Source organism: Ursus americanus, chromosome 9, assembly GCF_024610735.1.
Source record: "Ursus americanus isolate L20-20 chromosome 9, mUrsAme1.1.p, whole genome shotgun sequence".
Taxonomy (NCBI): domain Eukaryota; kingdom Metazoa; phylum Chordata; class Mammalia; order Carnivora; family Ursidae; genus Ursus; species Ursus americanus.
Genome location: NC_142135.1, coordinates 81,013,848 through 81,038,942, shown reverse-complemented (window position 1 = coordinate 81,038,942; position 25,095 = coordinate 81,013,848). Strand labels below are relative to the sequence as shown.

The window sequence follows — 25,095 nt, the reverse complement described above, 5'->3', positions numbered from 1 at the left end:
AGTCCACCACACTAAAAATTTATAGTCTTATGGCAAATAGCATGATCGGACAAAGAACATTTTAAATTTGAATTTTTGGTTATTTTACAAATAAAAGGATATATTAACATGGTTTCTGCTATATGAAGTCTAAAAATAACCTGTAAATTTTTTGTGATGAATCTCAAGCATCATCATATTGAATTGTTATGTATATACAGGTTCAATGGCTTTAAAAGAAAACTTCTCAAACTCAACACACAAGAAACAAATAAACAAATCATAAAATGGGCAGAAGATATGAATAGACACTTTTCCAATGAAGATATACAAATGGCTAACAGACACATGAAAAACTGTTCAAAATCATTAGTCATCAGGGAAATTCAAATCAAAACCACACTGAGATACCACCTTATGCCAGTTAGAATGGCAAAAATAGACAAAGCAGGAAACAACAATTGTTGGAGAGGATGTGGAGAAAGGGGATCCCTCCTACATTGTTGGTGGGAATGCAAGTTGGTACAGCCACTCTGGAAAACAGTGTGGAGGTCCCTTGAAAAGTTAAAAATTGAGCTACCCTAGGATCCAGCCATTGCACTACTGGGTGTTTACCCCAAAGATACAGACGTAGTGAAGAGAAGGGCCATATGCACCCCAATGTTCATAGCAGCATTGTCCACAATAGCTAAATCATGGAAGGAACCAAGATGCCCTTCAACAGATGACTGGATTAAGAAGATGTGGTTCATATATACAATGGAATATTACTCAGCTATCAAAAAGAACGATTTCTCAGCATTTGCTGCAACATGGATGGGACTGGAGGAGATAATGCTAAGTAAAATAAGTCAAGCAGAGAAAGACGATTATCATATGGTTTCTCTCATCTATGGAACATAAGAACTAGGAAGATCAGTGGAGAAGAAAGGGATAAAAAAGGGGGGGTAATCAGAGGGAGGAATGCAGCATGAGAGACTATGGACTCTGAGAAACAAACTGAGGGCTTCAGAGGGGAGGGGGTGGGGGAATGGGATAGGCTGGTGATGGGTGGTAAGGAGGGCACGTATTGCATGGTGCACTGGGTTTTATATGGAACTAATGAATCATCGAACTTTACATCAAAAACCAGGGATGTACTGTTTGGTGACTAACATAATATAATAAAAAATATTACTATTAAAAAAGAGATTTGTTCATTAGAACATAAACTCCCAGCACTAGGTATTATATAAGACTGATGAATCACTGACCTGAAACTAATAATACATTGTATGTTAATTAATTGAATTTAAATAATAAATAAATAAATAATAAAGAAAGAAAAAAGTAAAAAAATAAAAAAAAAAATAAAAGAAAACCCAGAGATAAAATCAGGAGGCAAGCAATTTATATAGAAGGGACTGCTAGAAGACACTGGTTCAAAAGTGGAGACATGAGACAGAGAAAAGAAGAAAGGTAATGGAAGAGGTATAAACTAGTATCCTCCTACTGTGGACATTGGGGCACAATTCTGTGGCCCTCTAAGTGACTGTACATACTCTATCACATTAGGTGATTCACTTGAAAGGCTAGGAAGCTGTGTATTTCTGCACTGGGGTAGCTCTAAGGCATTAACTCCATGGCAGTTTCAGCCTACCCCACAAGTGGGTTGAGCGGTTCTGATATCTAAAGAAAAGTCCTCAGGCAGAAAATCTCTGCAGCTTATGGTATAAAACAATCTACATCCCTAGGAATATTAAGTGCAGAGAGATATGTGTGTGGCATCTAAAGCATCAGAAACACTCCACATCTTCCTTCCCATGCTTAGAGCCATTGTGTTCCATGTAAGTTCACTCCATCATTGATCCTTCAAACATAGGACTGTTAATGAACCAAGTGTTAATGGGTTCCATCACTGCACATGTTCCCAGAAGATATTCATCATCTTGCTCCACCACAACCCATCCTAGATTTTCCTCACATTTGTCCAGCACTTTTGCTGATCTAGATCACTTGCCAGATCCATATCTTCCGACCTAAGAAGGCTAAATCCCTGATTACCATGCTCTTGTCAGGCTGTAATTGCTGCAATTGCCCATTCAGAGTTATCACCAAGTATAGCAGCCATTCTATTTCTCTGTGATAATAAAAGTTAATTGTACGTGGCATGATAGTAACAGTCAGTGATCTACAAACACAAGAAAACCAATATAACGAATGAACTACTGAAACTTTAGGTTTACTGAAATGCTTACTCTGTCCCCAGAAGAAGCATTCACTCACCCCAGTGAGGTCAAATTTGTAGGTCTAGAAACTCAAGTTCTCCAAGGAAGTAATGGTGAATGGAGCTATTCTCACTACTTACCTTTGGTTTCCAGGCCTATGCATTCTACAAAACAATACTTTATAATGCTCACTGGTTCAAAGTGTATATCACACATAAAACACAAAGTGTCATTCCCAAACACACTTACTTCCACCATTAAAAGCTATCCTCACGTTCTATCAGACTGACAGTTTCTGCATGATACAGCATATTGCCACAACAGTGGATCACTTGGTTGTGTGCTCACTGTTGTACTTTATTGGCTGTAAAGATATTTCTTTGTCCTAAGCAATGTTGTGAAGGACGTTAGACATTCTTTCTGTCTTTGGATCATTTAATCCCAAGGTACTGCTGTAAGGACAGTCAAAGCCATACTTGGAAAACATGTTTATACCAGTAAGAACCATCTGCTGATCTAATGTAAACAGCTAGCCATCAAGCTGCTGATTAAATGTGTCAACAGATGAAACCACATCAGGGTTCAGCATCCATTTGTCCTTCTAGAAGGACGTTCAATAGTGGCTGTCACTATACCTGACTTACAGAAAAGAGACCATATTGAAAGAATCCATGGAAAGACTTCAACTTTGCCATTTATAACTACTTCATTCAAGGGCCCATTGTACAAAAAGGAACCATGGAAAGACTTCATCCTTGCTATTCATAACTACTTCATTCACCAGCCCATTGTGCAAGTACTAGAGTGGCTGAGCCAGGTTATCAACTCTGCTATTTAACACTGACTTGTGCTATAGTAAAAACAGAAACATAAATAAGAAGTGACATGTATTTCTTCCTGCTTTCTTCTGGCTAAAAAAAGCAATTATATCATATATCAACATGGCCCATGTGTTAATTAGCCACTATCCACTTTAAGTGACAATCATTACCATGACCATATCTAGGAGCTTTTTTCCTAAATTTTCATCTATGAGTTTCATGTTTTCAGGTCTTATATTTAAGTCTTTAATTCATTTAGAGTTAATTTTTGTGCGTTGTATAAGGTAGAGGTCTAGTTTCAATACCACATTTTTTAGAAGACTACATAAGGATGAGCTAACAAGTACAAGCTGTGTCCTTTAATGCCAACATGTGGGTACAGAGGAAAAGAGGGAGAAGCAGAGATGAATAACAGGGTGGGAGGATTGCAGCTGATGAGAAGTGCCAGTTTCATCAGGCCACTGGCCTTGGATTCTTTGAGGACTTACCCTGTTCTCTGTTCTCTCACTGAGAACTGCACTTCTGTCAAATGGTGCCTCACAAAAGGGTAGGGAGCAGAGGGTGGGGAGGGAACAGAAAATAAAACATGGACTGAATTCTTTCTTGATAGGAATCAAGTACATCTGATTTACCCCAGCACTTAGCACGTTGCCCAGCTTCTCAGGGGTAAGAGCTAGATTATTTCTTAAAGACATGAATGAACTGACCTGAGCAGTTATTCTGCACTCCACTCTTCCATTCTCACCCTACTTCTCTTTGTTAGTACAACTGAATTCTAAAGGGGATCTTTAAATCAGAACGCCTATAGGGGAGGGTGTATCTTTTTGACATAATAAAACGGAGAAAGTCTGCTGCATTTAAGCCTTGTTTACCTCATGATCTGTTTCTAGTTTTAAAATGTAACAATCTGAGCTGAACCTTCAAGTGAGGTTGAGATGTCACAGGTTCTCAAATAACCCTTTACATCACATCATCATTTATATCTAAGTGTGGACTGAGACTAATATGCAAGGTCATAAACTTAGTATTGAATTTGTCAGGTACTTGTTCATGATCTATAGAGATGACCATATGATTCTTTTCTTTCATCTATTAATGTAATTTATTACATTGATCTACTTGTGTATGTTGAATCATCCTTTTATATTCCAGGGATAAATCCAACTTGATCATGGTGAATGATCCTTTTTTATTTTTTAAAGATTTCTTTATTTTATTTTAGAGAGAGAGAGAGAGCAAGTGTGTGAGTGGGGGAAATGCAGAGGGAGAGAATCTCAAACAGACTCAAACAGAGTGTGGAGCCCTATTCAGGGCTCAATCTCATGATCCAAGATCATGAACCGAGCTGAAACCAAGAGTTGGACACTCAATCAACTGAGACACTCAGGCATCCTGTGAATAATCCTTTTAATGCTGCTGAATTTGGTTTGCTAGAGTTTAGTTCAGAATTTTTGCATATATATGTATCAGAGATATTGACCTGTACTTTTCTAGTAGTATCTTTACTTGGCTTTGATATCAGAATTATGCTGTCCTTGTAGAATGTGTTTGGGAGTGTTCCTTTCTCTTTAATTTTTTGGAAGGGATGAGAAAGACTGCTGTCTTGCTTTAATAATTTTGTTAACCAAAAACCCTACATATTCATTTTGTGTTCAGCCCCACATGTATGTAGTCAGTCCTGAGTACAATGCATCTGGGAGAATGATGTACAGAACGTTAATGAACTTACTTCTCAACCTTCTTCTGCATCTTTACCTGAGTATACAAGAAGCGATGAAGATCAATGTGAATGATCCTTCAACTATACCCTCTTCTTTTGCATAACTTGCTTAGTGTGGGAATTCATAATGCCTGACTAGATAAGATTTAATAAACACATGCCTCCCTGGGTGAGACTAATTGAAAAGCAAAGAAGGAGCATCCAAAAAACTGGGCCTCCTTTGAAGTTTCTGGGCTGAAAACAGCCGGATCCTTGCTGCGGCTCAATACGCTCATCCAGGGAGTAGATGCTTAGGAGAACCATTTATCTTTGGAGGTCATGTACTCCACGTACTCCCTACCTACATGCCCGTCTCAAGCACAGCTTGTTCTAATCACACGATACTCAATATGTCAGTGTCCTAATTATTAAAGCTTCGCACTCCCTTTTGTTTTTCTTACTCCGTTAATGTAGTGATAATGTTCACAATAAAATGAAGGCAGAGCTTGGCTCAGGACCTTTCACCACCTGAGCTAGAGCGTCTGGTCCCCACTCCCCGTCATTTCTCCTACTAAGGTGTCTGGAGTAATATTTTCATTCACCGCCTCAGGGTTTGCTGGCCAAACCCAACAGCTTGATCTAGGATAGGATCATCAAACATCTGATGGAACAGGCCAAAGACTTTGTGGACCACATGTGAGCCAACTCTGCTTCTGGTAGCACAAAGCAGCCATAAACAATACAGAAATAAATGATTGTGCCTGTGTTTCAATAAATTTATTTGAGGAAGAGCCAGTGCTCCAAATTTGGCCCATCGGTTATAATCTGCCAACACTTAATTGAAAATAATATTTTTTTAGGTTTTCATTTGTCCAACAATTTAGTGTGCTTATGGGAATGTTCCCCTTAAATAAAGCCACTTGCTTGTTCTGGAATAAAACACTGATACCTAGGGTTCACTCTCTCCCACTCCATAAATGAGGGCATCTGCAACAAATGTGGAGGACTTCTCACTCTTCCCAACTCAGTAAATCTAAGTAAGCTCATGTTTCCACATAGGCTATCTTAAATGAGTTATTACCCACACACCCAGAATATTAACTTGCATAATATGCAGGAGATATTCTAACATCATGCACCTTCTCTTACTTCCCATCACCAAGTAACTCTTCTATTTTTCTCTTCAGCCAATTAACATAACTCATGACCCTGATTTCCAGGAGAAACAAATATAAGGCTGATTATTAGAAATCTCAGGAACATCAGTAGGACACTAACACTTCCTGCTACTAACTAACTGTATACTCACTGGAAAGAAACATATATTTTGTCTGAGAGGTGATTATACTACACAGCAGAAATCAAAAGTATTGAGTTTTTTTAAATGCAACTGCACACCCTAGACCAGAACAGGTAGGTCAGACAACTATTCCTAATGTTGAGCAATACCACCTCTTCTTATACTTCCATTCCACTTTTCTCACTTGCATACTTTCCTCCTGTCTCTACTTATTCCAGTCCCTTCAACACTGTTCTAATTACAAAATTATATTATGCCTGAAGAAGTAATATTCTGAAATGACTGACATTTATGATGTCTCCTTGGTGGGTTGGGATCTCAAGGATCTTGTATCTCTCACCACTTGCTTCATCCTCTTAGGTGATACTTCACATTTTTTCACTGTGGGGACCAAATATGTCTTGTCCACTCCATTCCCACCCATGCTCCTAACAGATTACACCAATGGAAGTGATTCTCTGCCCTCATGCAGGGAAAGCTGGAGTGAGTCAGTTCCCTCCACTTGGCATATTTGATAAAGCAGCTGATGATGTTAGCCAATGACTGGGTCAAGAACTGGAGAATGATAAGAACAAATATGACTGAGTAGGACTGGCATCTGTCGGTTATGAAAAGAAGCTCTATTATAAGCAAGCTAAGATGGTTAAGAGTAGGGTTTAAAAGAAAAATTCATGAATATGGTACATCAGTGACAGGACACTGGCAAAATGAATTTTGAACAGCTTTGCTTCCTGTGTTTTCAGTCTTAGGATGGTTATAATGTTTGCTCTTGGCCCCTTAGAGGAGAGGGAATGTTAATCACTAAAGTCAAAGACCTAAATTCTATCTGATTTTCTGCGTTGCCTACTTGAAAAATCTCCCTCCCATGTTCTGAATGTTAAAGCCAAAATATCCAGCAAGGAGAGCAATCAACTCTTACGGGATTCTGCTTTCAGAGATTTTCTGAGTCTTTAATATTTTCTAGGAAAGAAAAATAACTAAATTTTTTAACTGGTTTGAATTCACTCTTCCCTTATGCTCTAAGCAGGAACTCAATATTTCAGGATAAACTAATAAATGTTAGAAGTAATTCCTTGTAAGTCTTGAACAAAAGATGGGGTCCTCTTCAGATGGTAGCTATTCTTGTGGTGAACAAAACATAATGTATAAACTTGTCAAATCACTAAGTTTTACACCTAAAACTGTTGTAGCATTGTATATCAGCAATGCTCAAATGAAAAGAAAAGAAGAAAAAAGAAAAAAAAGAAAAAAGAAATAAAAGAGAGAAAAGAGAAGGGAAGGGGAAGGGAAGCAAAGGAAAAAGAAAAGAAAAGAGAAAAAAGAAAAGACAAAAGAAAATAAAAAAGTAAAGAAAAGATGGGATTCTCTTTAAGCAGGGCAATCACAACAAAGAAGTATGCAGAGTAACTGGGAAGTCTGTTTTCACTACACATTTCTAGCTTCTCTGTTTAGACAGATTTCTTCAGTCAGTCTTAACCTGTTTTAGAAAAACTAAGGAAATATTAGGAACAAGAAATTTCAGTTGGCAAGGTAGAGTGGATCTTTCCTGTTCTCAGTGTACGACTTGCCTATTCTAAACAACAAACACACCAGTGCTCTGTAAAATGCCATCCGGTTACCAATTTTCTATATTCCTTGACCCAAAACTCTTTCACATATATTAATGTCCTCTAAACAAGGAAGCAGGTACATTTCTGGTTAAAATTAAGTATGAAGCATGAAGATTTTCTTTGTAGTATACCCAGGCACTGTCATTTATTTCCCAAAAGATATTGGTTTAACCAGAACTAGGAAAAGTATAAAACTAGTACCAAAATGATAACAATAATGATAATAATTAATAATCGACTTGTATCACATATATGCATACTTCACTGCAACCATATATTTCACAGAATTATTTTCCCTATTCTCTTGTGCTTTCATTTCCTTTTCATAATAATTATTATTTTGATTATGCTCACCACAAGAGTAGCTACCATCTATCAACACACAATGCTATTACAATATCATTGACCATATTCCCTGTGCTGTAACTTTCACCCCAGTGACTTCTTCATTCCATAACTGGAAGCCTGTATCTCCCACTCTTCTTTACCCCATTTTGCCCATCCTCCCACCACCTTCCCCTTGGCAACTACCAGTTTCTTCTCTGTATTTGTAAGTCTGTTTCCTCCTTTTCATAATTTTTATTGCAAGCACATGACCCAGGGAATCTGTGCTCAAGCAGTGAGTCTGCTTGGCTCCCTCTGCCTCTTGCTCGCTCATGTTCTCTCTCTCTCTCACTCTCTAAAATAAATAAATAAGTCTTTTTAAAAAAAACCCAACACATGGACAATATAGAAAACTACTAAACGTAGATGGTCAGAGTTTTTATTATTAAAATTACCTAAAATGTCATTATACAAAGTGTTCTTGCAATATTGATGCATATACTACATATTTTTGTAGTGTATAATTATAAAGAGCACATCACATAACACATATTCCTTTGCAAACAATTTTGTTACTTAATAATTTAGTGGACATCTCAACAACTCTAAATTTGTATCATTTATAATAGCCAAACTCATTTTGGTACTAATTTTACCAAATTCCCCTTTCAGAAATCTTCTCATATCTAACTGTACCTTTTAATTGTAAATTTAATTTTTCACTTTAAATAATGAATGGATCCAAAGATAAATTATATATACACATCTTCACCTTTCTACTTATTCACCATCATAACAGATATTCCCCTTGAAAAAGTCGTGCAATTTTATTCACCTTCAAATAGCATTTTAGCTAAACTAAGCTTCAAATACTTGAAGACAAGGTCTCATGACTTTTATCTTTAATGATTCTCTGGGGTCCTGTAGTTTTTACATGCTCTTAGTGTATCATGATTAAATATTTTGTTTCAGTGAAGACACCATTATCTCTCACTTTTGTGTTGAATTTCCACTCATTAATCCTTGAACAGACCTATCAAAAGCACAAATGTTCTCTCAATCCTAGCGAAGTATGGAGAAGCCCTTCTTCTGAGTCTGCTGACACTCTAGGGTTTAGAATTCCACCAGTTTAAAGTACATCTTAATTCTCCAAGTCACTGGTTAGAGTCACAATATTGGAAACTATCAGAGGACTAAGCCTGTTCATTTTAAGCTATGATTCCTCTTAGATTCAACATTCTTACACTCATTGGCTGGTCACTATTCATTATTGTATGAGTGATTAATGCCTGAGATTTTGCAGATGTGAAGTAAAATAATAATCAGAGAGTACATTCTCCTACAGTATGTGTGCACAAATATGATTAAGAGTTTTAAATTCAAATCATGGCTGACTATTTATGACACAAAAGTTTTTTTTTTGTTTTTTTTTTTGTTTTTTTTTAATAACTATGGAGAAGACTGAAGAAGCCCAAATTATTGCACAATGAGCATGGTAAAGAAGCTCTCTACCAGGAAGATGTTACCCTTTGCTCCCAGTTCCTCCACTTTACCTGCCTTATTCCCACATGATTTCTTACCCCGTCCCTCTAGCCTAACTTTTGATGATCTCATTTCTATTTTTTCTACTGCTCTCTAAACAAAATCTACTCAATTAAGGAAACCAATGCCTATATTTTTGGTCCTGTGTTTCTCCAGGACCTTTAAAAATAATATCTCTGCTTCCTCCATGTAAATTAATCCTTTATACTTAATTTAATGCTTTGGTGTTCATCTGGATGGGAAGTTCTTGATCATTGCTAAACACTCCCTCTTACAAATAATCCACTGGGCTTCTGAGACACTACAGGCTCCTGCTTTTCCTCCAACTCTTTGGGAATTCCTTCCCAGTAGCAGTTTGCTGGGGTTCTCTCACCTGCTCCACCACCAAACTCAGTGCTACTCAGGATTGCATCTTTGGCCTTTTCTCACTCTATATTCTATCCCTAGGTGGCACCCTTCTCAGCTAGGGGTTTCAAAGCTGGGGTATTATTTTTTGAATTCTTACTTCATAAATCTAACTGCCTACTGACTTGATGCTTCAAGGACATCTCCCACTCAGCAGATCTGAAACTTATCAGCTCATCCTTGAACCTGCTCTTCTTTCAGGTCCCTAGTCACAATAAGTGGCACCAATATTAACCCAGTTCCTCAAAATCTAGAAGTAATAACGGACTCCTCCATCCACAATCCCCAATATTCAATAAATCAGGAAATCCTATTAATTCCAACCTCTAAACACTCTTAAATATGTCCTTTGTTTTCTTCCAAATGTCACCATTCTTGTCTAAGTCTTCACAAGTCATTTTTCAAATTGAGTATTAAGTCACTATGTGTCTTCCCCCTTCAAAGCTCATTTGTCTTTATTCCCATTATCTACATACAAAATGAGAGATTTTTAAGTATAAATATAAGCACATGATCATTTCTCCTTAAGACCCTTCACATACTTGCCAATGCTCTTAAATTAAAATACTCCATTTCAAGATTTATCAGGCCATCCAAGACCTGGCTCTCATCCCCCTCTCCAGGCTGAAAGAACAACATGTTCTTGCCCTACAATTCCAGAGGAAATCTGATTTCCTTTTGTTTGCCTAAAAACTTCATTCTCTCCAGGCACCTGGTTGGCTCAGTCCCTTAAGTGTCAGAGTCTTGGTTTTAGGTCAAGTCATAATCTCAGGGTTGTGAGATTGAGCCCCACACGGAGTACTGTGTTCAGGCTCTGTGCTCAGGACAGATTCTACTTGAGATTCTTTCCCTCTGTCCCACACACTACTCATGCTCTCTCCCTCTCTAAAATATATAAATAAGATCTTTTAAAAAATAAACTTCATTCTCTCTCATCTTGATGCTTTGCACTGGGTTACCAGAATTCATTACAAATGGTGAGCCCTAGTCAAAGTGAAGCAGGGGAGATGCTTTGTCAATTATCTGGATAGAAATGCCCCCAAAAGTGCCAACTTAATGATAGTTTTATATAAACTGTAAGAAGCTTAATATGGATAATATGGACCCTTCAGTTACTAAGCTATACTTACTGCCACCACCCCACACACCTTAATAATCACATCTATAAATCAATTTCTGGCAGTTTATGAATATGGCTGATTGAATGTGAGAACTATTAGAGTCTATTACTTCCTCAGTTAATTTGTCTTCCAATAATTATGAGTCAATCCTTGTTTTCAAACATTCTTAGCATTCCTTCAACTCTCCATCCTCTTCGATTTTTTTGAAAGACTCATTTATTTATCTTAGTGAGAGACCACGAGTAGGGGGGTGGGGCAGAGGAATGAGGAGAGGGAGAGACTCTCAAGCAGACTCACCACTGAGCTCAGAGTTTCATGTGGGGCTTGATTTCATGACCCTGAGATCATGCCCTGTGCTGAAACCAAGAGTAGGACAGAACGAACCACTCAGGTGCCCCTTTGATGTTTTTATCAAAAAACCAAAATATGTGTACCAAAAACTATTTCAAACTCTAAAAGGAGATTTTTTTTAAACTCTAAAAAAATCAAAATCAACTACTGTTATTTAATATATTGGACTATGCAGTTTGTTTACTTTTACTACACTTAATATTCTAAAGAAAAATCTTCCTAGTGCTATTATAAACTCTTTGATAAACATTAATTTTAATAACTGTATTACATTACATCATATGCAAATATTATACTAGACTTAAAACTAATGTCTGGCATTTAAATTGTTCAAAATCTTCCACTGTAGAGTGTAATGAACATTTCTGTGCCAGAAAATTTATCTGTACACAGAGAACTGCATAAGGAGTATTATTGCACCAAATGATATGGAGTCAAGATTCCTGGTACACATTTCAAAATGTTTTCTTTAATGCTTGAATTATTCTGTATGTCCCCTAGCAATGTATGAGGATATCTATTTCATTAGGGCTTCCCCAGTTTTGATAATAACTACAAAATTGTTTTCTAATTTAATAGGAAAATAATATATATTTTATCTTATTTCCTTGATTTGAAAGGAAGAAATGAATATACCTACACACAAAGAGTTGACATTTCTGAATTTTCTCTTGATATCAATTCTGTCTAGCAAGTTTTAGAGGTTTTCCTGAATAGTTTGATCTATTTTTTTATATAAAGACATAAAGCTTTTGTCTCTCTATAACATTTCAAATATAAGTATGATTTATGTGTGCCTTCAGGGTAAATAATTTTACGGACTTAAGAGAAACAGACTTCAGAAGTGCCTTAACTATTGTTACGTTAACTGTTACTATTCTATGCTCATTTCTAATTTTTGTTTATTATTCTTTTAGAAACTTTGTCTATTTTTTAAAAATATTTTTTATATGCTCATGTACACTCTCCAGTTTTCTGGGAGTCAGTACATATTATTTTTGTTTTCAATTTTTATTATTTTCTTTCACCTGAAATCCTTGAGTTTAATTTGTGCGTCCTTTTCTAACTTCTTAAGATGCCTGACTACTCCATGTACTTGAATGAAGAACAGCACTTTAAATCAGTAGATGACCTCTGAGTGCACCAAACTCATACCCTGGGTTCCCACTACTTTGTAAATAATTTAATTTCAATTAAATAAAAGATCTGTCAATAGCCAATTTAAATTATCAACATTTAACACATTGTGTGAAGCACTCCTCAAAGTTAATTCCTTCTCTTATTTCTTTCACGTCACTTTAGAGTCTTCCCTTCCTTATGATTCAATGGACCAAGGAAACGGCTCTATGGTAACTGAGTTCCTGTTACTGGGACTTACACAATCCTTGGGAATGCAGGTTTTCCCTTTTCTTTTCTTCTCTTTGTTCTATGTGGGAATTATCTTCGGCAACCTCTTCATTATGCTAACAGTGATTTTTTATTCTCACTTACACAACTGTGACTCATTGACCTGGGTCTTTCATCCACCACAGTTCCTAGGATGATCTCTGATCTTTTCAGTGGTTGCAAAATCACTTCCTTCCATAACTGCATGATACAAATGTTCTTTATTCATGTCATGGGAGGAGTTGAGATGGTACTGCTCATAGCCATGGCATGTGACGGGTACACAGCCATTTGCAAGCCTCTCCACTATCTAACTACTATGAATCCCAAAATGTGCATGCTTTTGATAGTGGCTGCTTGGATCATTGGGGTGATTCATACTGTGTCTCAGTTTGTTTTTGTCAAAAATTTACCTTTCTGTGGCCCAAATAATGTGGGGAGCTTTTATTGTGATTTTCCTAGAGTTATTAAACTTGCATGCATGGACACTTACAGACAACTGCCAACAGTGGCTTCATATCTATGGGCACCTTCTTTTTCTTAGTTGCATCACACATCTTAAATCTGATAACTGTCAGACAACATTCTTCAAAGATTTATCCAAAGCATTCGTCACTCTATCAGCTCACACCACTGTAGTGGTTTTGTTTTTCACTCCATGTATGTTTCTCTATGTGTGGCCTTTCTCTACCAAGTCAATGGATAAATTTTTTGCTATTGTGGACTTTCTCATCACTCCTATATTAAATCCTGCCATCTATACTTTAAGGAGCAGAGATATGAAGGTGGCAATGAGAAAGCTGAGTTGACAAGTTGTAAGTTCTAGGGAAATGCCATAACAGATTTCACTGGTAAGAGCACAAGATGAATGTCGTGGACCATCAGGACCCTTGTGATCACCATGAACACTATGGATTATATACAACTTTATTGCCTTTAAAAAACTGAGAACTCTACATAAAAGAGGTATTGAATTAAAGAACTTCACTTCCAAATAGAGCTGCAGTAATTTCTGTTAAGTATGAAAAATAAAGTGTTATATATTCCTACTGACCTATAAAATTAAATTGCCATTTCATCAATGACTACACTCAATTTTCATGTAATTGTTTTATATCTCCATGTAAATACATACGTGTACATATGATTGAGCTTTATTTATCAGTACCTTCATACTGATTATAAGCATCACTAGGAATCAATTAATATTTCTTATGGAAATTATGTGGATCCAATGGATAAAATATGAGCTTACATCAACCAGCAGCCATTAAAAATCAAGAAAGAAATAACTCCCAACCTAATCATACTTTAAGTTAGATAAATAGGCGGGGAACACTCTATTACAACTCTTAAGAATCATCTTCAGTCTTTGATTGTCAGTGTACTCTTCACGATGTTACTTTAGAAACAGAATCTACTATTTTGCATTATGCAAAATTTGTCTATGTTCCATTTTGTCAACAGCAAATTTCTGTTTTCTTTGCAGTCTTCCTCGAAGCATTTCTTGATTCACCCTAAAAGAGTATCTATAATTATAAAAGTATTTCAAGGATCTTATTACCTAAAGAAAGGCACCCAACACAGATCTCACCTTATGTAATGTACCTATACTTAAGCCAGGGTGCTTAGGAAAAAGAAGATGATTGACATCTTTACTTGTACTTTACCTTTCCAAGTAAAACTTGGGAAGTCTGATGAGTCAAGGAGCACAACTAGAAATTAGCTGCATGCATCCCAATGACTGATTTAAGAAACATTAATTGTGGTGATTCAGCTCAGTTGTAACTGCTGCATTGTAATTAAAGCTGCTCAATAAAATGGTAAATAATCAATGAGACTTTCTTATTATTGGTCAAAGTATTTCTTCCTATATTTTATACAAAAGTAGTCATAAATGCTATAAGCTATCCTCTTTGTATAATATCTAAAGCATTATTATATATTGTCTCCTTAATCCATCTGCATTTTAATTTGAGAACTTTATCTTAATTGGTTTCACCATGATTCTTTTAAAAGGTCACCTTTAACAGAGAAAGACAAATACCATATGATTTCACTGAGAGGTGGAATCTCAAACACAAAAACAGACTCTTAAGGAAAAGAACCTGGTGGTTGACTCAGGGCAGATGGGTGGGGGGATGGGAGAAATAAAGGGGATTCAGAAGTACAAACATCTAAGGGGGGTGGGGGAATGGGATAGGCTGGTGATGGGTAGTAAGGAGGGCACATATTGCATGGTGCACTGGGTGTTATACGCAACTAATGAATCATCGAACTTTACATCAGAAACCAGGGATGTACTGTATGGTGACTAACGTAATATAATAAAAAAACATTTTAAAAAAGTACAAACATCTAGTTATAAAGTAAAGAAGTCACAGAGATGAAAGGTATAGCATATGGAATAAAGTCAATAGTATTGTAATAATGCTCTATGTTGACAGATCATGACGACATTTAGCACACTGAGCACTGAGTAGTGTACAGAATTGTCAAATCAATTCATTATACACTTGAAAGTAACAGCACATTGTATGTCAATATACATCAATATAAAGAAAATTAAGGGAAATATAGATATAAGGAAATAAAGTTTCATTCCCTCAGATAAAAAATCACCTTTAGATCCAGTAAGTTACTAGAAATACCTAAAGGGCCAAGAAATTGTGACAACAGCCCCTGACTCAAGATGATTCTGTGTATATCCTCAAGGGAAAACCTGTGAGACTATATGACTTAGTCTCAGCACTCAAACTTCAGCCTGGCTATTTCCAGATCTCCTAACCTGCCTCTGGTCATTCATAAATGGCTCTTAACCAAGTGACTTACTAATAAGGAGGACCAATCAGACACACTTTATTCTCTTGGAAATTTTTCCTTCAAGACAAAGTGCAAAAAGGAAAATCTGAACTCTTCCATGGTCTGAAAATTGCTGTAGTCTCTTCCAGATATGAAGGAGGTAGGTGGAATGATGAAAGTAAAGTATGTTAGCAGAACTAACCAACATGTAGCAATTTATTAATAAAGAGATGCTTCTATTAGTAAGAACCCATTTGGCAGAATTCAATTGCGCGTGCATCTTCAAGAAAAATGGAAGGATCCAGAGGTCAGTTAAAATACTTAGAAAGTTAGTGTGAATATTAACAAGGATCACCCTTTACAACTTAGCATATGTTATACAAGTGTTCTAAGTGTTGAGTCCTTCTGAAACTTCAAGGTTAATCTCTTCTTTCCTTTCTATTTAAGGATCCTTTTTCCATATACCGGGATGCAGTATTCTCTCACCCACCTCTTTCCCTCTTTCCTGCAATTCCAATATAGTCTGGTTTCGTGTATTTTTCACATAAAGCTGCAAATCATACTCCTAGAGTTGTGGAACATTGTCTTTGAGAGCTTTTGATACAATGAGCTCATTTGTAAGCAGGAAAACTAAAGGCCTGGAGATTCTGAATGATATGCCAAAATCGCACTGTAAATTTCTACTAAAAATCCCAAGTCTCCTGACTTCAATCTCAGTGAAACTTATGAAGACTTCAGGGACTCTTCTTTAAGGAGGGGTAAAAGATATTTAGGACAAACATGACACCCTATGTGTTGAATTTTAAGTTGAATCTAGTACAGAGGGAAAGACTTTCCTGTTCATTTGTAGCTAGCTCTTCAGGAATGCTATGGCCAATGTGTAAGATTCTGGAAAACGTCTTCGATAAACTTAATGTTTAACGTAGAATCAACGGAATTCTTCTAAAACTCCTTGAACCATTTTTGAAGAACCAGATATGAGCTTTGAGAGGATTACAGTGGTGAAGGGTCCCCTGTAACTGAGAATCCAACATCATCACTCACTGCTCAGTAGTGTACACTCAGGAAATGAGATGTCCTAACTAAGTGAGCAAGAAATTCCTTTGATGAAGAGCAGCGTATCTGTATTCTTACTTGTTACCATGGTATAAAGTCTTTTTGCTGCAAAAGAGAAACCACTGGTCAGTTATCACCGTTGGTATATTTCTTATGGAGATGTGAGTATTGAGTTTGTCCTCTCAGTGAAATGAAATGGTTGCACATAAGTAAATTCTGAAGTTCCATTCTAAGTTGCATACTTGGATTCTTAAGAACCATCTTAACCAATCAGTCACATCAGAAATGATCTCACAACAGGAATCCCATTCTCTTTATTGTTAATGATTAGTATGATTAGCATTTATTTCTGTGCTAAGCAGAAGGGAAAAGAGGGCTTATGCCTTATTTTATTATTTGACTTATTTTTATACATGGAAATAAAATTAGAATTGCTAAATTCAGAGAGAACTTTGAAAACAGTAATATGGGGCATTGGTGGATAGAGCTACGGAATGGAATTGGGATAATAAAGAGAAAAATGTAATTTCCAAGGGTGATGCAATAACCATGATTAGGGAAGGGTAGAAAAGAAATAATACTACTCCCCCAAGAAATTTGGTAAGAATAACCCACTATACTTTCATGCCTCCTTAGGACCCATCTATTTCCACAATTACTCAGAATAAAATCGTTTACATCATCTTTTTTTAAATCTCCCACATCCTGTTGACAAACATCCTGTTATTTCTATCTTAATAACGGCTACTAGGTATTGACTATTCACTAGTTGTTAGAAATGTATTGAACAATTGCATATAATTCTTCAGTACTTCTGTGCTGTATTCATACTAAAACACACATCCTTGGCAGCCATTCCAGAATCCTTTTCCAATTTTATCTCCTATCAAACCCCTTCACGTTGTCTCTCATGCACTTTTTTCTGCGTTTTTCTCACTTTTCATTTCACCACTGAAGCACCTTTCTTTTATTTTTTTCCTGCTATTTTACTTATTCTACTCTTTATCTTTAATTTTATTTTGGACTAATTCTTTTTCTTCTAAGCATTTCAATATTACTAAATGATAGGTATAAACTCCATGCTCTGTAAGGCCTCTTTCCTTCTTTTCTAGAATCTTTATTTATTTTAACTTCCCCTACGACTGGATCTCTACATCTGTCTTACCTCTCATGTTTCTATCCAAGCTTCTCAGAGACTATGAAAATTATTTTGAAATTCTGTCCCTTGCTCATGCTCCATAGACTATTAGCCTAGTGGGCATTTTGAGAATTTTTGAGTCAGTGCATTCATTCTAAAGATGGGAAAACAAGGATACAGGGAACTGAAATTCAATCATCTTGTTATTTCTAGAATACAAGTAAAATTCTTTAATGATTATTGGGGAACCGGGGTTTCTCTGTGAACCAGAAGGAGATAAATCTTACTACTAATAATTATCTAAATCTCTTGTGCACTCACTAAATACAAAAACTGAGCAAAACACTTTACTTTTACTACTTCATTTAAAATTCATAATAACCATAAGAATTGAATATCATTAGTATCCACATGCATAAAAATGGTAAAAATAAGTCTTAGAGAGGGACCTTAAAAGGTCCACAGACTACATTCAAAGCTTCTACACTAAAAATTGCCTCACACAGCAAAACTGTGAATAAGGATCTGTCTTAGTTTGATAGAGAGGTTTCCAACAACCAAAATATAAAATTATATTGTGACGGGCTACAAAACCACTAAGAATACTTTTTCAAAAATGCATGTCATAAAATGCTATTTAAATGTAAAGATCATACAACGTTGCATTTATTTAAGAGCTAAGAGAGTGGTAACAGAATATAAACTGTTTTGAAGCCCAAGGAAAAAGAGCTAAATGTAGGACGGGGTATAGACTTAATCTGGCAGAGAGGGCAGCATGAACAAAGGTATTTTATGAGGAATAAGCCTAGCATAAGTGCAAATACTAAGAAGGCTTGGATAACTGCACTATAACTCATCATCAGGGAGGAGTGTGAGACAAAATGCTGGGTTTAGCTTCTGTGCCTTTTGAAAGTCTTTGTGTAATAAACCACAGAAAGTCAAATTGTGAGTAGGCAGAATAACACAAAATGAGACTTAGAATTGGAATCTAATAATTCTGACTTCCTTCTTACTCTATTCTCCAAGGTAACTACAGAGGCTATTTCCTGGATTGAATCAATAAGTGACACAAATTACTCCATGGTGACGGAGTTCATTTTTCTGGGACTCTCCAATTCTCAGGAATTGCAGATTTTCCTATTTGTGTTCTTTTTTGTATTCTATGTGGGAATCATGTGCGGAAACCTTCTTATTGTCATAACTGTAGCCTCTGACTCCCACCTTCACTCCCCCATGTATTTCCTGCTGGCTAACCTCTCACTCATTGACCTGTGTCTGTCTTCAGTCACAGCCCCCAAGATGATTGCTGACTTTTTCAGCAAACGCAAAGTCATCTCTTTCAAGGGCTGCCTTGCTCAGATATTTCTCCTTCACTTTTTTGGTGGGAGTGAGTTGGTGATCCTCATAGCCATGGCCTTTGACAGATACGTAGCAATCTGTAACCCCCTTCGCTACACTACAGTTATGTGTGGCAATGTATGTGTTGGCCTTGTCACTGCTGCATGGGGAACTGGCTTCCTCCATTCAGTGAGCCAGCTGGCCTTTGCAGTGACCTTACCTTTCTGTGGTCCCAATGAAGTTGACAGCTTTTACTGTGACCTACCTAGGGTTATCAAACTTGCTTGTACAGACACCTATAGGTTGGATATCATGGTCATTGCTAACAGTGGTGTGCTCACTGTGTGTTCTTTTGTTTTCCTAATCATCTCCTATGCTATCATCCTAGTGACCATCCAGCAACGCCCTTCAGACAAGTCATCCAAGGCTCTGTCCACTCTGACTGCTCACATCACAGTAGTTCTTTTGTTCTTTGGACCATGTATCCTCATTTATGCCTGGCCATTCCCCATCAAATCATTAGATAAATTCCTTGCTGTGTTTTATTCTGTGGTCACTCCTCTCTTGAACCCAATTATATACACACTGAGGAACAAGGACATGAAGACTGCAATGAAACGGCTCAGAAAATGGAATGTGAACTCTAGGGAAAAGTCTTAGATCTCCAATAACTGTAAGCCTAATCTAAGAGAATGACATAGACTAAAGTTGGTGAATTATGAAGTAAACCTCATGAAAATCTTACCTTCCATATCCATATCACTTAGTAATTGTCTAAGAACTTATACCTACACTGCCTCAATTTATCCTTTGACAATTTTGCATTTTATATTTTGGATACAGATACAAACTTGATATGCTTTCAAAATATTATCTCACTAATCCTCAGAACAATGGCATAAATCTGTCAATATTTGTACACTCCTATGGCTACCCGAGCAGTACTGAGCATAATACAGGGAAAGAAAGAAACTAGCCTGACTTTTAATTTTTTCTACATTTTCACCAGGCTCATTTTCCCTAAAAACATCAAGGAAGCCATGGTCATATACCTCGCCTCACTCAAAAAATATGCTTAGTGATAAGAATATTTATGAGCTAACTTTTAAGAGGTTTAGAAAAGAAACTCCTCACACTGTAACAATTCATATTTCCTCTCCAGTCACCATAGCACCCCATAATCCCTGAGTTCATTATCAGGAGTGACAGGAAAAGGGAGTCTTCCAACATGAAACTTGCCTGCTAGGCACTTGACATCCTGTGGCATACAACAAGAGCTCATATGCAGTAAAAGGTACATAGATGGATCCAAGTCTCTCTGCAGGTTGGCACAAAGTACATCATTTTGGTCCATCCATGTCATTTTCCATCGCTATCTTTTAAGACCATAGACTCTTGAAGTCAAAAAGAGATGGGCTCAACTCTACTTATGCTCACCACTACTTATCATGACCAAGCATTTTGTTTAACTTGCCTAACCCTCAGGTCCATGTGTGCAAAAGGAGGATAATAATACCTATACATATGGTTATTATGACGGATAATGAGACAATAGATATAAATCATAGAAGTAGCACATTTTGTGGCAAATTATCAGGATGCAATAAATATCAAGTACTATTATTATTATAGTACTTGATAGTACTATAGTACTATATAGAAAGCCTATATACCAACAAGCTAAAAGTTCTCAACCTTCATTTTATCCCAACATACTTGAAAGACCACCAATCTTAACAGATGCTCATTTGAGGGCATCATAGTTGTAAGTGTGTGTATATTTATCTGCAAGGGTGTACTCATGCTCATACACCCTACCATCCTAGGAAGACATGCCACAAAGTCAAGATAGAAGGACAGGGAATATAATTTTTTAAAAAAACTTGGCAAATGAATCTGAAAAATAGTTCCACTCTCCAGCAAGAATCACTGAATCAGGCTAAAAAAAATTGTAGATTAAATATTCTAAGTAAGAAAAGAATGTAGTTTTCTAAAGTGAGGCTTGAAGTAATAAATGAGAGTCAAACAATAAGAGAATTAAAATTATGTTTGCCACAGGAAAAAAAAAAAGAATAGAAACTCCATTAGCAGGTTAAAAACACATGAGAAAATACATATGTGATAATAAAGATATCTTGTTTGGCACAAACAAAAATTGTTTGGCACAGGATTTTCTCTTTCTATTTGAAATTTGCAAGCTTCACTATTATATGCTGAGGTGTTGACATATTTTTATTGATTTTGAGGGGGGTATCGCTATGCCTTCTGGAGTTGAATGCTTCTTTCCTTCTCCACATTAGGGAAGTTCTCAGCTATCATTTTTTCAATGTTATTTTCACTTTATGGACTCACTGAGTTCTCTACATCTCCCTTTGTGAATTACTAGTTCTCTTTTGCTCTTGTTTTTAGCTTCCTTAGTTTCCACCATTTTATCTTCTATATAACTGACTCACTCTTCTATCTCATTCATCATTTTCATGGTCTTCATTTCAGACTGCATCTCAGTAATAGCATTTTTTATTTCAGCCGACTGGATTTTAGTTCTTTTATTTCTACAGTAAGGGATTCTTTAGTGTCTTCTATGCTTGTTTCAAGCCCAGCTAGTATTAACAGTTATAATCACTGTTTTAAATTCTAGTTCTGACATCTTACTTATATCCATATTGATTAAAACACCGGCGGTGAGTACTACCTCTTATTATTCCTTTTGGGGAGAATTTCTCTATCTTATCCCTTTGTCCTAAAAAGAATAGAAGAAAGAAAGAGAGAGAGAAAAAAAAAAAAAAAACAACAATGACAACGGGAAAATAAAAGAAAATAAACCAGAAAAACAAAACAAAACAAAACAAAAAAATAGATCCTGGGTGTGGTTTGGTCTGCTTGTTAAAAGAAACTAGAGCCCAACATTGGAAATTGAAACACACTTATATATACACAAAAAAATTTTTTAAAATAAAATACAACGAAAGGAACCAAAAATATATCTATATCTATCTGTCTATAATCTCTCTCTATATATATGTCTATATATATGTATATATAGCACAAATAAAATTAAAAATTAAAAAATTGAAAAAACAAGAAAATAAATGAAAAAATAATACTGAAATACTAAAGAATGAAAAAATCCCATGAATGCTATACACTATTTTCCCCAAGAGCTGAAGCTTTCCAGCCCTCTGTGTTCAGTAATCTTGGTGTGAGCCAGTTCATGCTGGTCTTCTGGGGGAGGTGTCTGTTGCACTGATTCTCAGGTGCACTTGCCCCAATATAAATGCACCTTCCTTTCCAGGAGGCTCGGCTCAGCGTAAGTGGCTCCAGATTCCACTATGTGGGGCTGTTTTGATCCCAGAAGACTTTCAGCAAGGATGGGTGGGATGAATATGGTAGTGTCCGGCTCTCTAGCCCTGGAGATGAAAGTTTGCAGCCCCCACTCATCAGCGGACCTCACAGAAAAACAGTCAATCATTCTTGTTTTTAAAGAACTGTGTTCACCCAGCCTATGGCCTAGTGTTTGTATCTCAGGTATGGGACTGGGTTTCAAAATTCCAAATTATATAGACTCCTGTGTCATGGAACTGTGCTGTTCCTTGCTGGGGAAGGTGGGGGGGTCTTGCCATGCTTCTGCCTTTTGCTGGACCCCTGCGTGAAAAGCAGTCACAAAACTGTGCAGCAGTTTGCAGTTTATGGCAACAAAGAGCAGAAAAGCAGCACCTGGACTCGCTGTTTTCAGCTGGCTTGCCCGCTCTTCTACCTGGGAATTCTGCTTCACTCAGGCACCCCCATTCTTCTTGTGAATCTGAGCAACCTGAGACCACACTGTCACACCTGGATCCCACCCCACTTCACCACCTGAGCACCTTTAAGATGGGGATGCACCCCACTGCACCAGACTTACAAAAGTTCCAATTTTGTGCTCTGCTACTTACAATACTTTGTGGTGGCCTCCTTAAGCAGACTCCCTCCCCTCCACTGTATCCTCAGATATATCACCCCGGACTCAAGTCTCTGTACCTTCTACCTTCCAGAAGTGGTCACTTCTCTACTTACATAATTGCCCCATTTCTTTTCTCACATCATCAATTCATTTCACAAGTGTTCAGAATGATTTGATAACTAGCTGTATTTGAGGGAACAGACAAACTTAGGGTCCCCTACTCCTCTGCCCTCTTAACTCTACCCCACTGGAATACCCTTTTATTTTTAACTCCTTAGCATGTCCAGTCGTTCCCACACGGACTACTGTGCATTCCAGGAAGCCAGAGGAGAAAGCATCAGGTAGGTGTTCAGGTACCTGCGGTAGAGAAACATCTCCTTGTTTGGAAGCAAGAAATGCCACAGCATATCCCTCTTTTTAAAGAACTTAGTTCCCTTTACCTTATCCTGTCATAGATTCTTCAAAGTGGTGGCTGTTTTAACTTTCACAAAAGGAAGACTTAAAACAGGAGTGACAGGCTACAGCAGCACTGTTGCTCATAGCTGATGGTTAGATTCTCCTCTATCACCCATTCTAAATCCCCCTGGCCTCAGACGGTTCTTCTGATGATCTCTGTTACTTGTCTGCTGAGGTGAGCCAGTGTTTTATGAGCAGGTTTGCCCTGGTTGAAGTGTTCCTGCCCATCTACTGTTGCTACAGTTGCTCCACTACAGTTATCATCCATCACGGAGCCAACAAGGCATGCCTCAGTGGATCCCTAGTTTTAGACAAACTCTTCACTGTATCACCCATTAACAAGCAGCAACCTGGTATTTATCCAATATGGGATAAAAATGAGGTAATTCGATCTTCTGAATGCTCGTCTTCCAATGTGAGGAACCCCAAATGACAGAAAAGCAGGTAAACACTTTAGGTTTATTATAACCCGTACTGGGTCTCCCAAAAGAAGCAGTCTCCCCACTACAACAAAACCTAAAATGTGAGGGCAGAGAACAGAAATTATGCAAGAACTCCACTGAGATTTGTGGTAAGATTTATGATTTTCTCTACCCCTTTGCTTGCAAAACTTATGTATTTTTACCAACAAGGGACACAGCACCATCTAAAGGTCACAGGATCAAAGCATATACATTGAAGCATAGACCCCAACTCTGCAAGGTATCATCTTCACTGGTGCCTCAGGTGTAACTGTAACAGGCTATTCCAATGTTCTATCAGATCAACAGCTCCTAGTCATGCAATGTAGGAAAAATGGGTTCCTTTGTTCTGCATGCTTATGTGTACTTTCTTAGATATAAAGTGGGTAGTCTTGGTCTAAGGAAATATTATGCAGGATTTCATACTGGAAATCAGACACTGCAAACACTTGGAGAGTGATGCAGGCCAAAGCACTCAAATTAGGAAAGATAATACATACTCAAAATACATATATGAATCCCCATAAGGATAAATCTCTATCTCCTCCAGTTTAGAAAGAGTTCAGTGCCAGCAACTACTGTCAACTGATTGATCTCAGTCCTTGAAACATGGTACCATTTCAAAGATCTCCCCATGCTGCTGACAGGTCAAAGAGTCTACAGTGGCAGTAACAAGCAAAAAGTCACAGAAAAGCTCACTCTGTAGAGACTACCCATAGCCTTCCTTTCTACCACATCTCTTTCATTCAAGGGTCCACTGTGCCAGCATTAGGTTAGCTGAGGAGACTGCAACCATTTATCCTTTCAATTACCTAGTTCAACACGTTACACCTAATGATTCTTTAAATTAAATTCTCACTGTTCAAGTAAGTGGTGTAATTTCACTCTCCTGGTTGAAACCTGACTGCCACATTCCACTCCAATGAAAAAGAAAAACTTAAAACAATTCCACTAGGGAATTCTCCAAACAAGGAACAAGAAAAAGCATTCTAAATCTCTTTTGATTAGAATAAGAAAATGGGAGTAAAGGGGTCATTTGGGGTGAATGGCAACAAGGGTTTATGGAAAATGAGAAGAATTATTTTAACTGAGCAGATACAAAACAGAAAAAGAATTAAATGGGAGTCTTGACCCAATATCTTGTGTGGAAACTGCCCACTAG

The 25,095-nt window shown here is 37.1% G+C and overlaps 1 protein-coding gene and 1 pseudogene across 1 annotated transcript; both read left to right on the top strand.

Annotated features, from left to right (window-relative positions):
• The first annotated feature begins 12,684 nt into the window (after positions 1-12,684).
• On the top strand, positions 12,685-13,584 carry LOC123786339 (olfactory receptor 4F17-like; annotated as a pseudogene).
• A 5,186-nt stretch (positions 13,585-18,770) lies between these two features.
• On the top strand, positions 18,771-19,739 carry LOC123786340 (olfactory receptor 4F4). The gene has a single exon (XM_045788572.1). The coding sequence runs from the start codon at positions 18,822-18,824 to the stop codon at positions 19,737-19,739; it is 918 nt and encodes a 305-aa protein (XP_045644528.1). The 5' UTR covers positions 18,771-18,821.
• The last annotated feature ends 5,356 nt before the right edge of the window (positions 19,740-25,095 follow it).

Coding starts and splice junctions, on each gene's coding strand:
- LOC123786340 (XM_045788572.1), top strand. CDS start 18,822: ATGGTGACGGAGTTCATTTTTCTGGGACTCTCCAATTCTCAGGAATTG.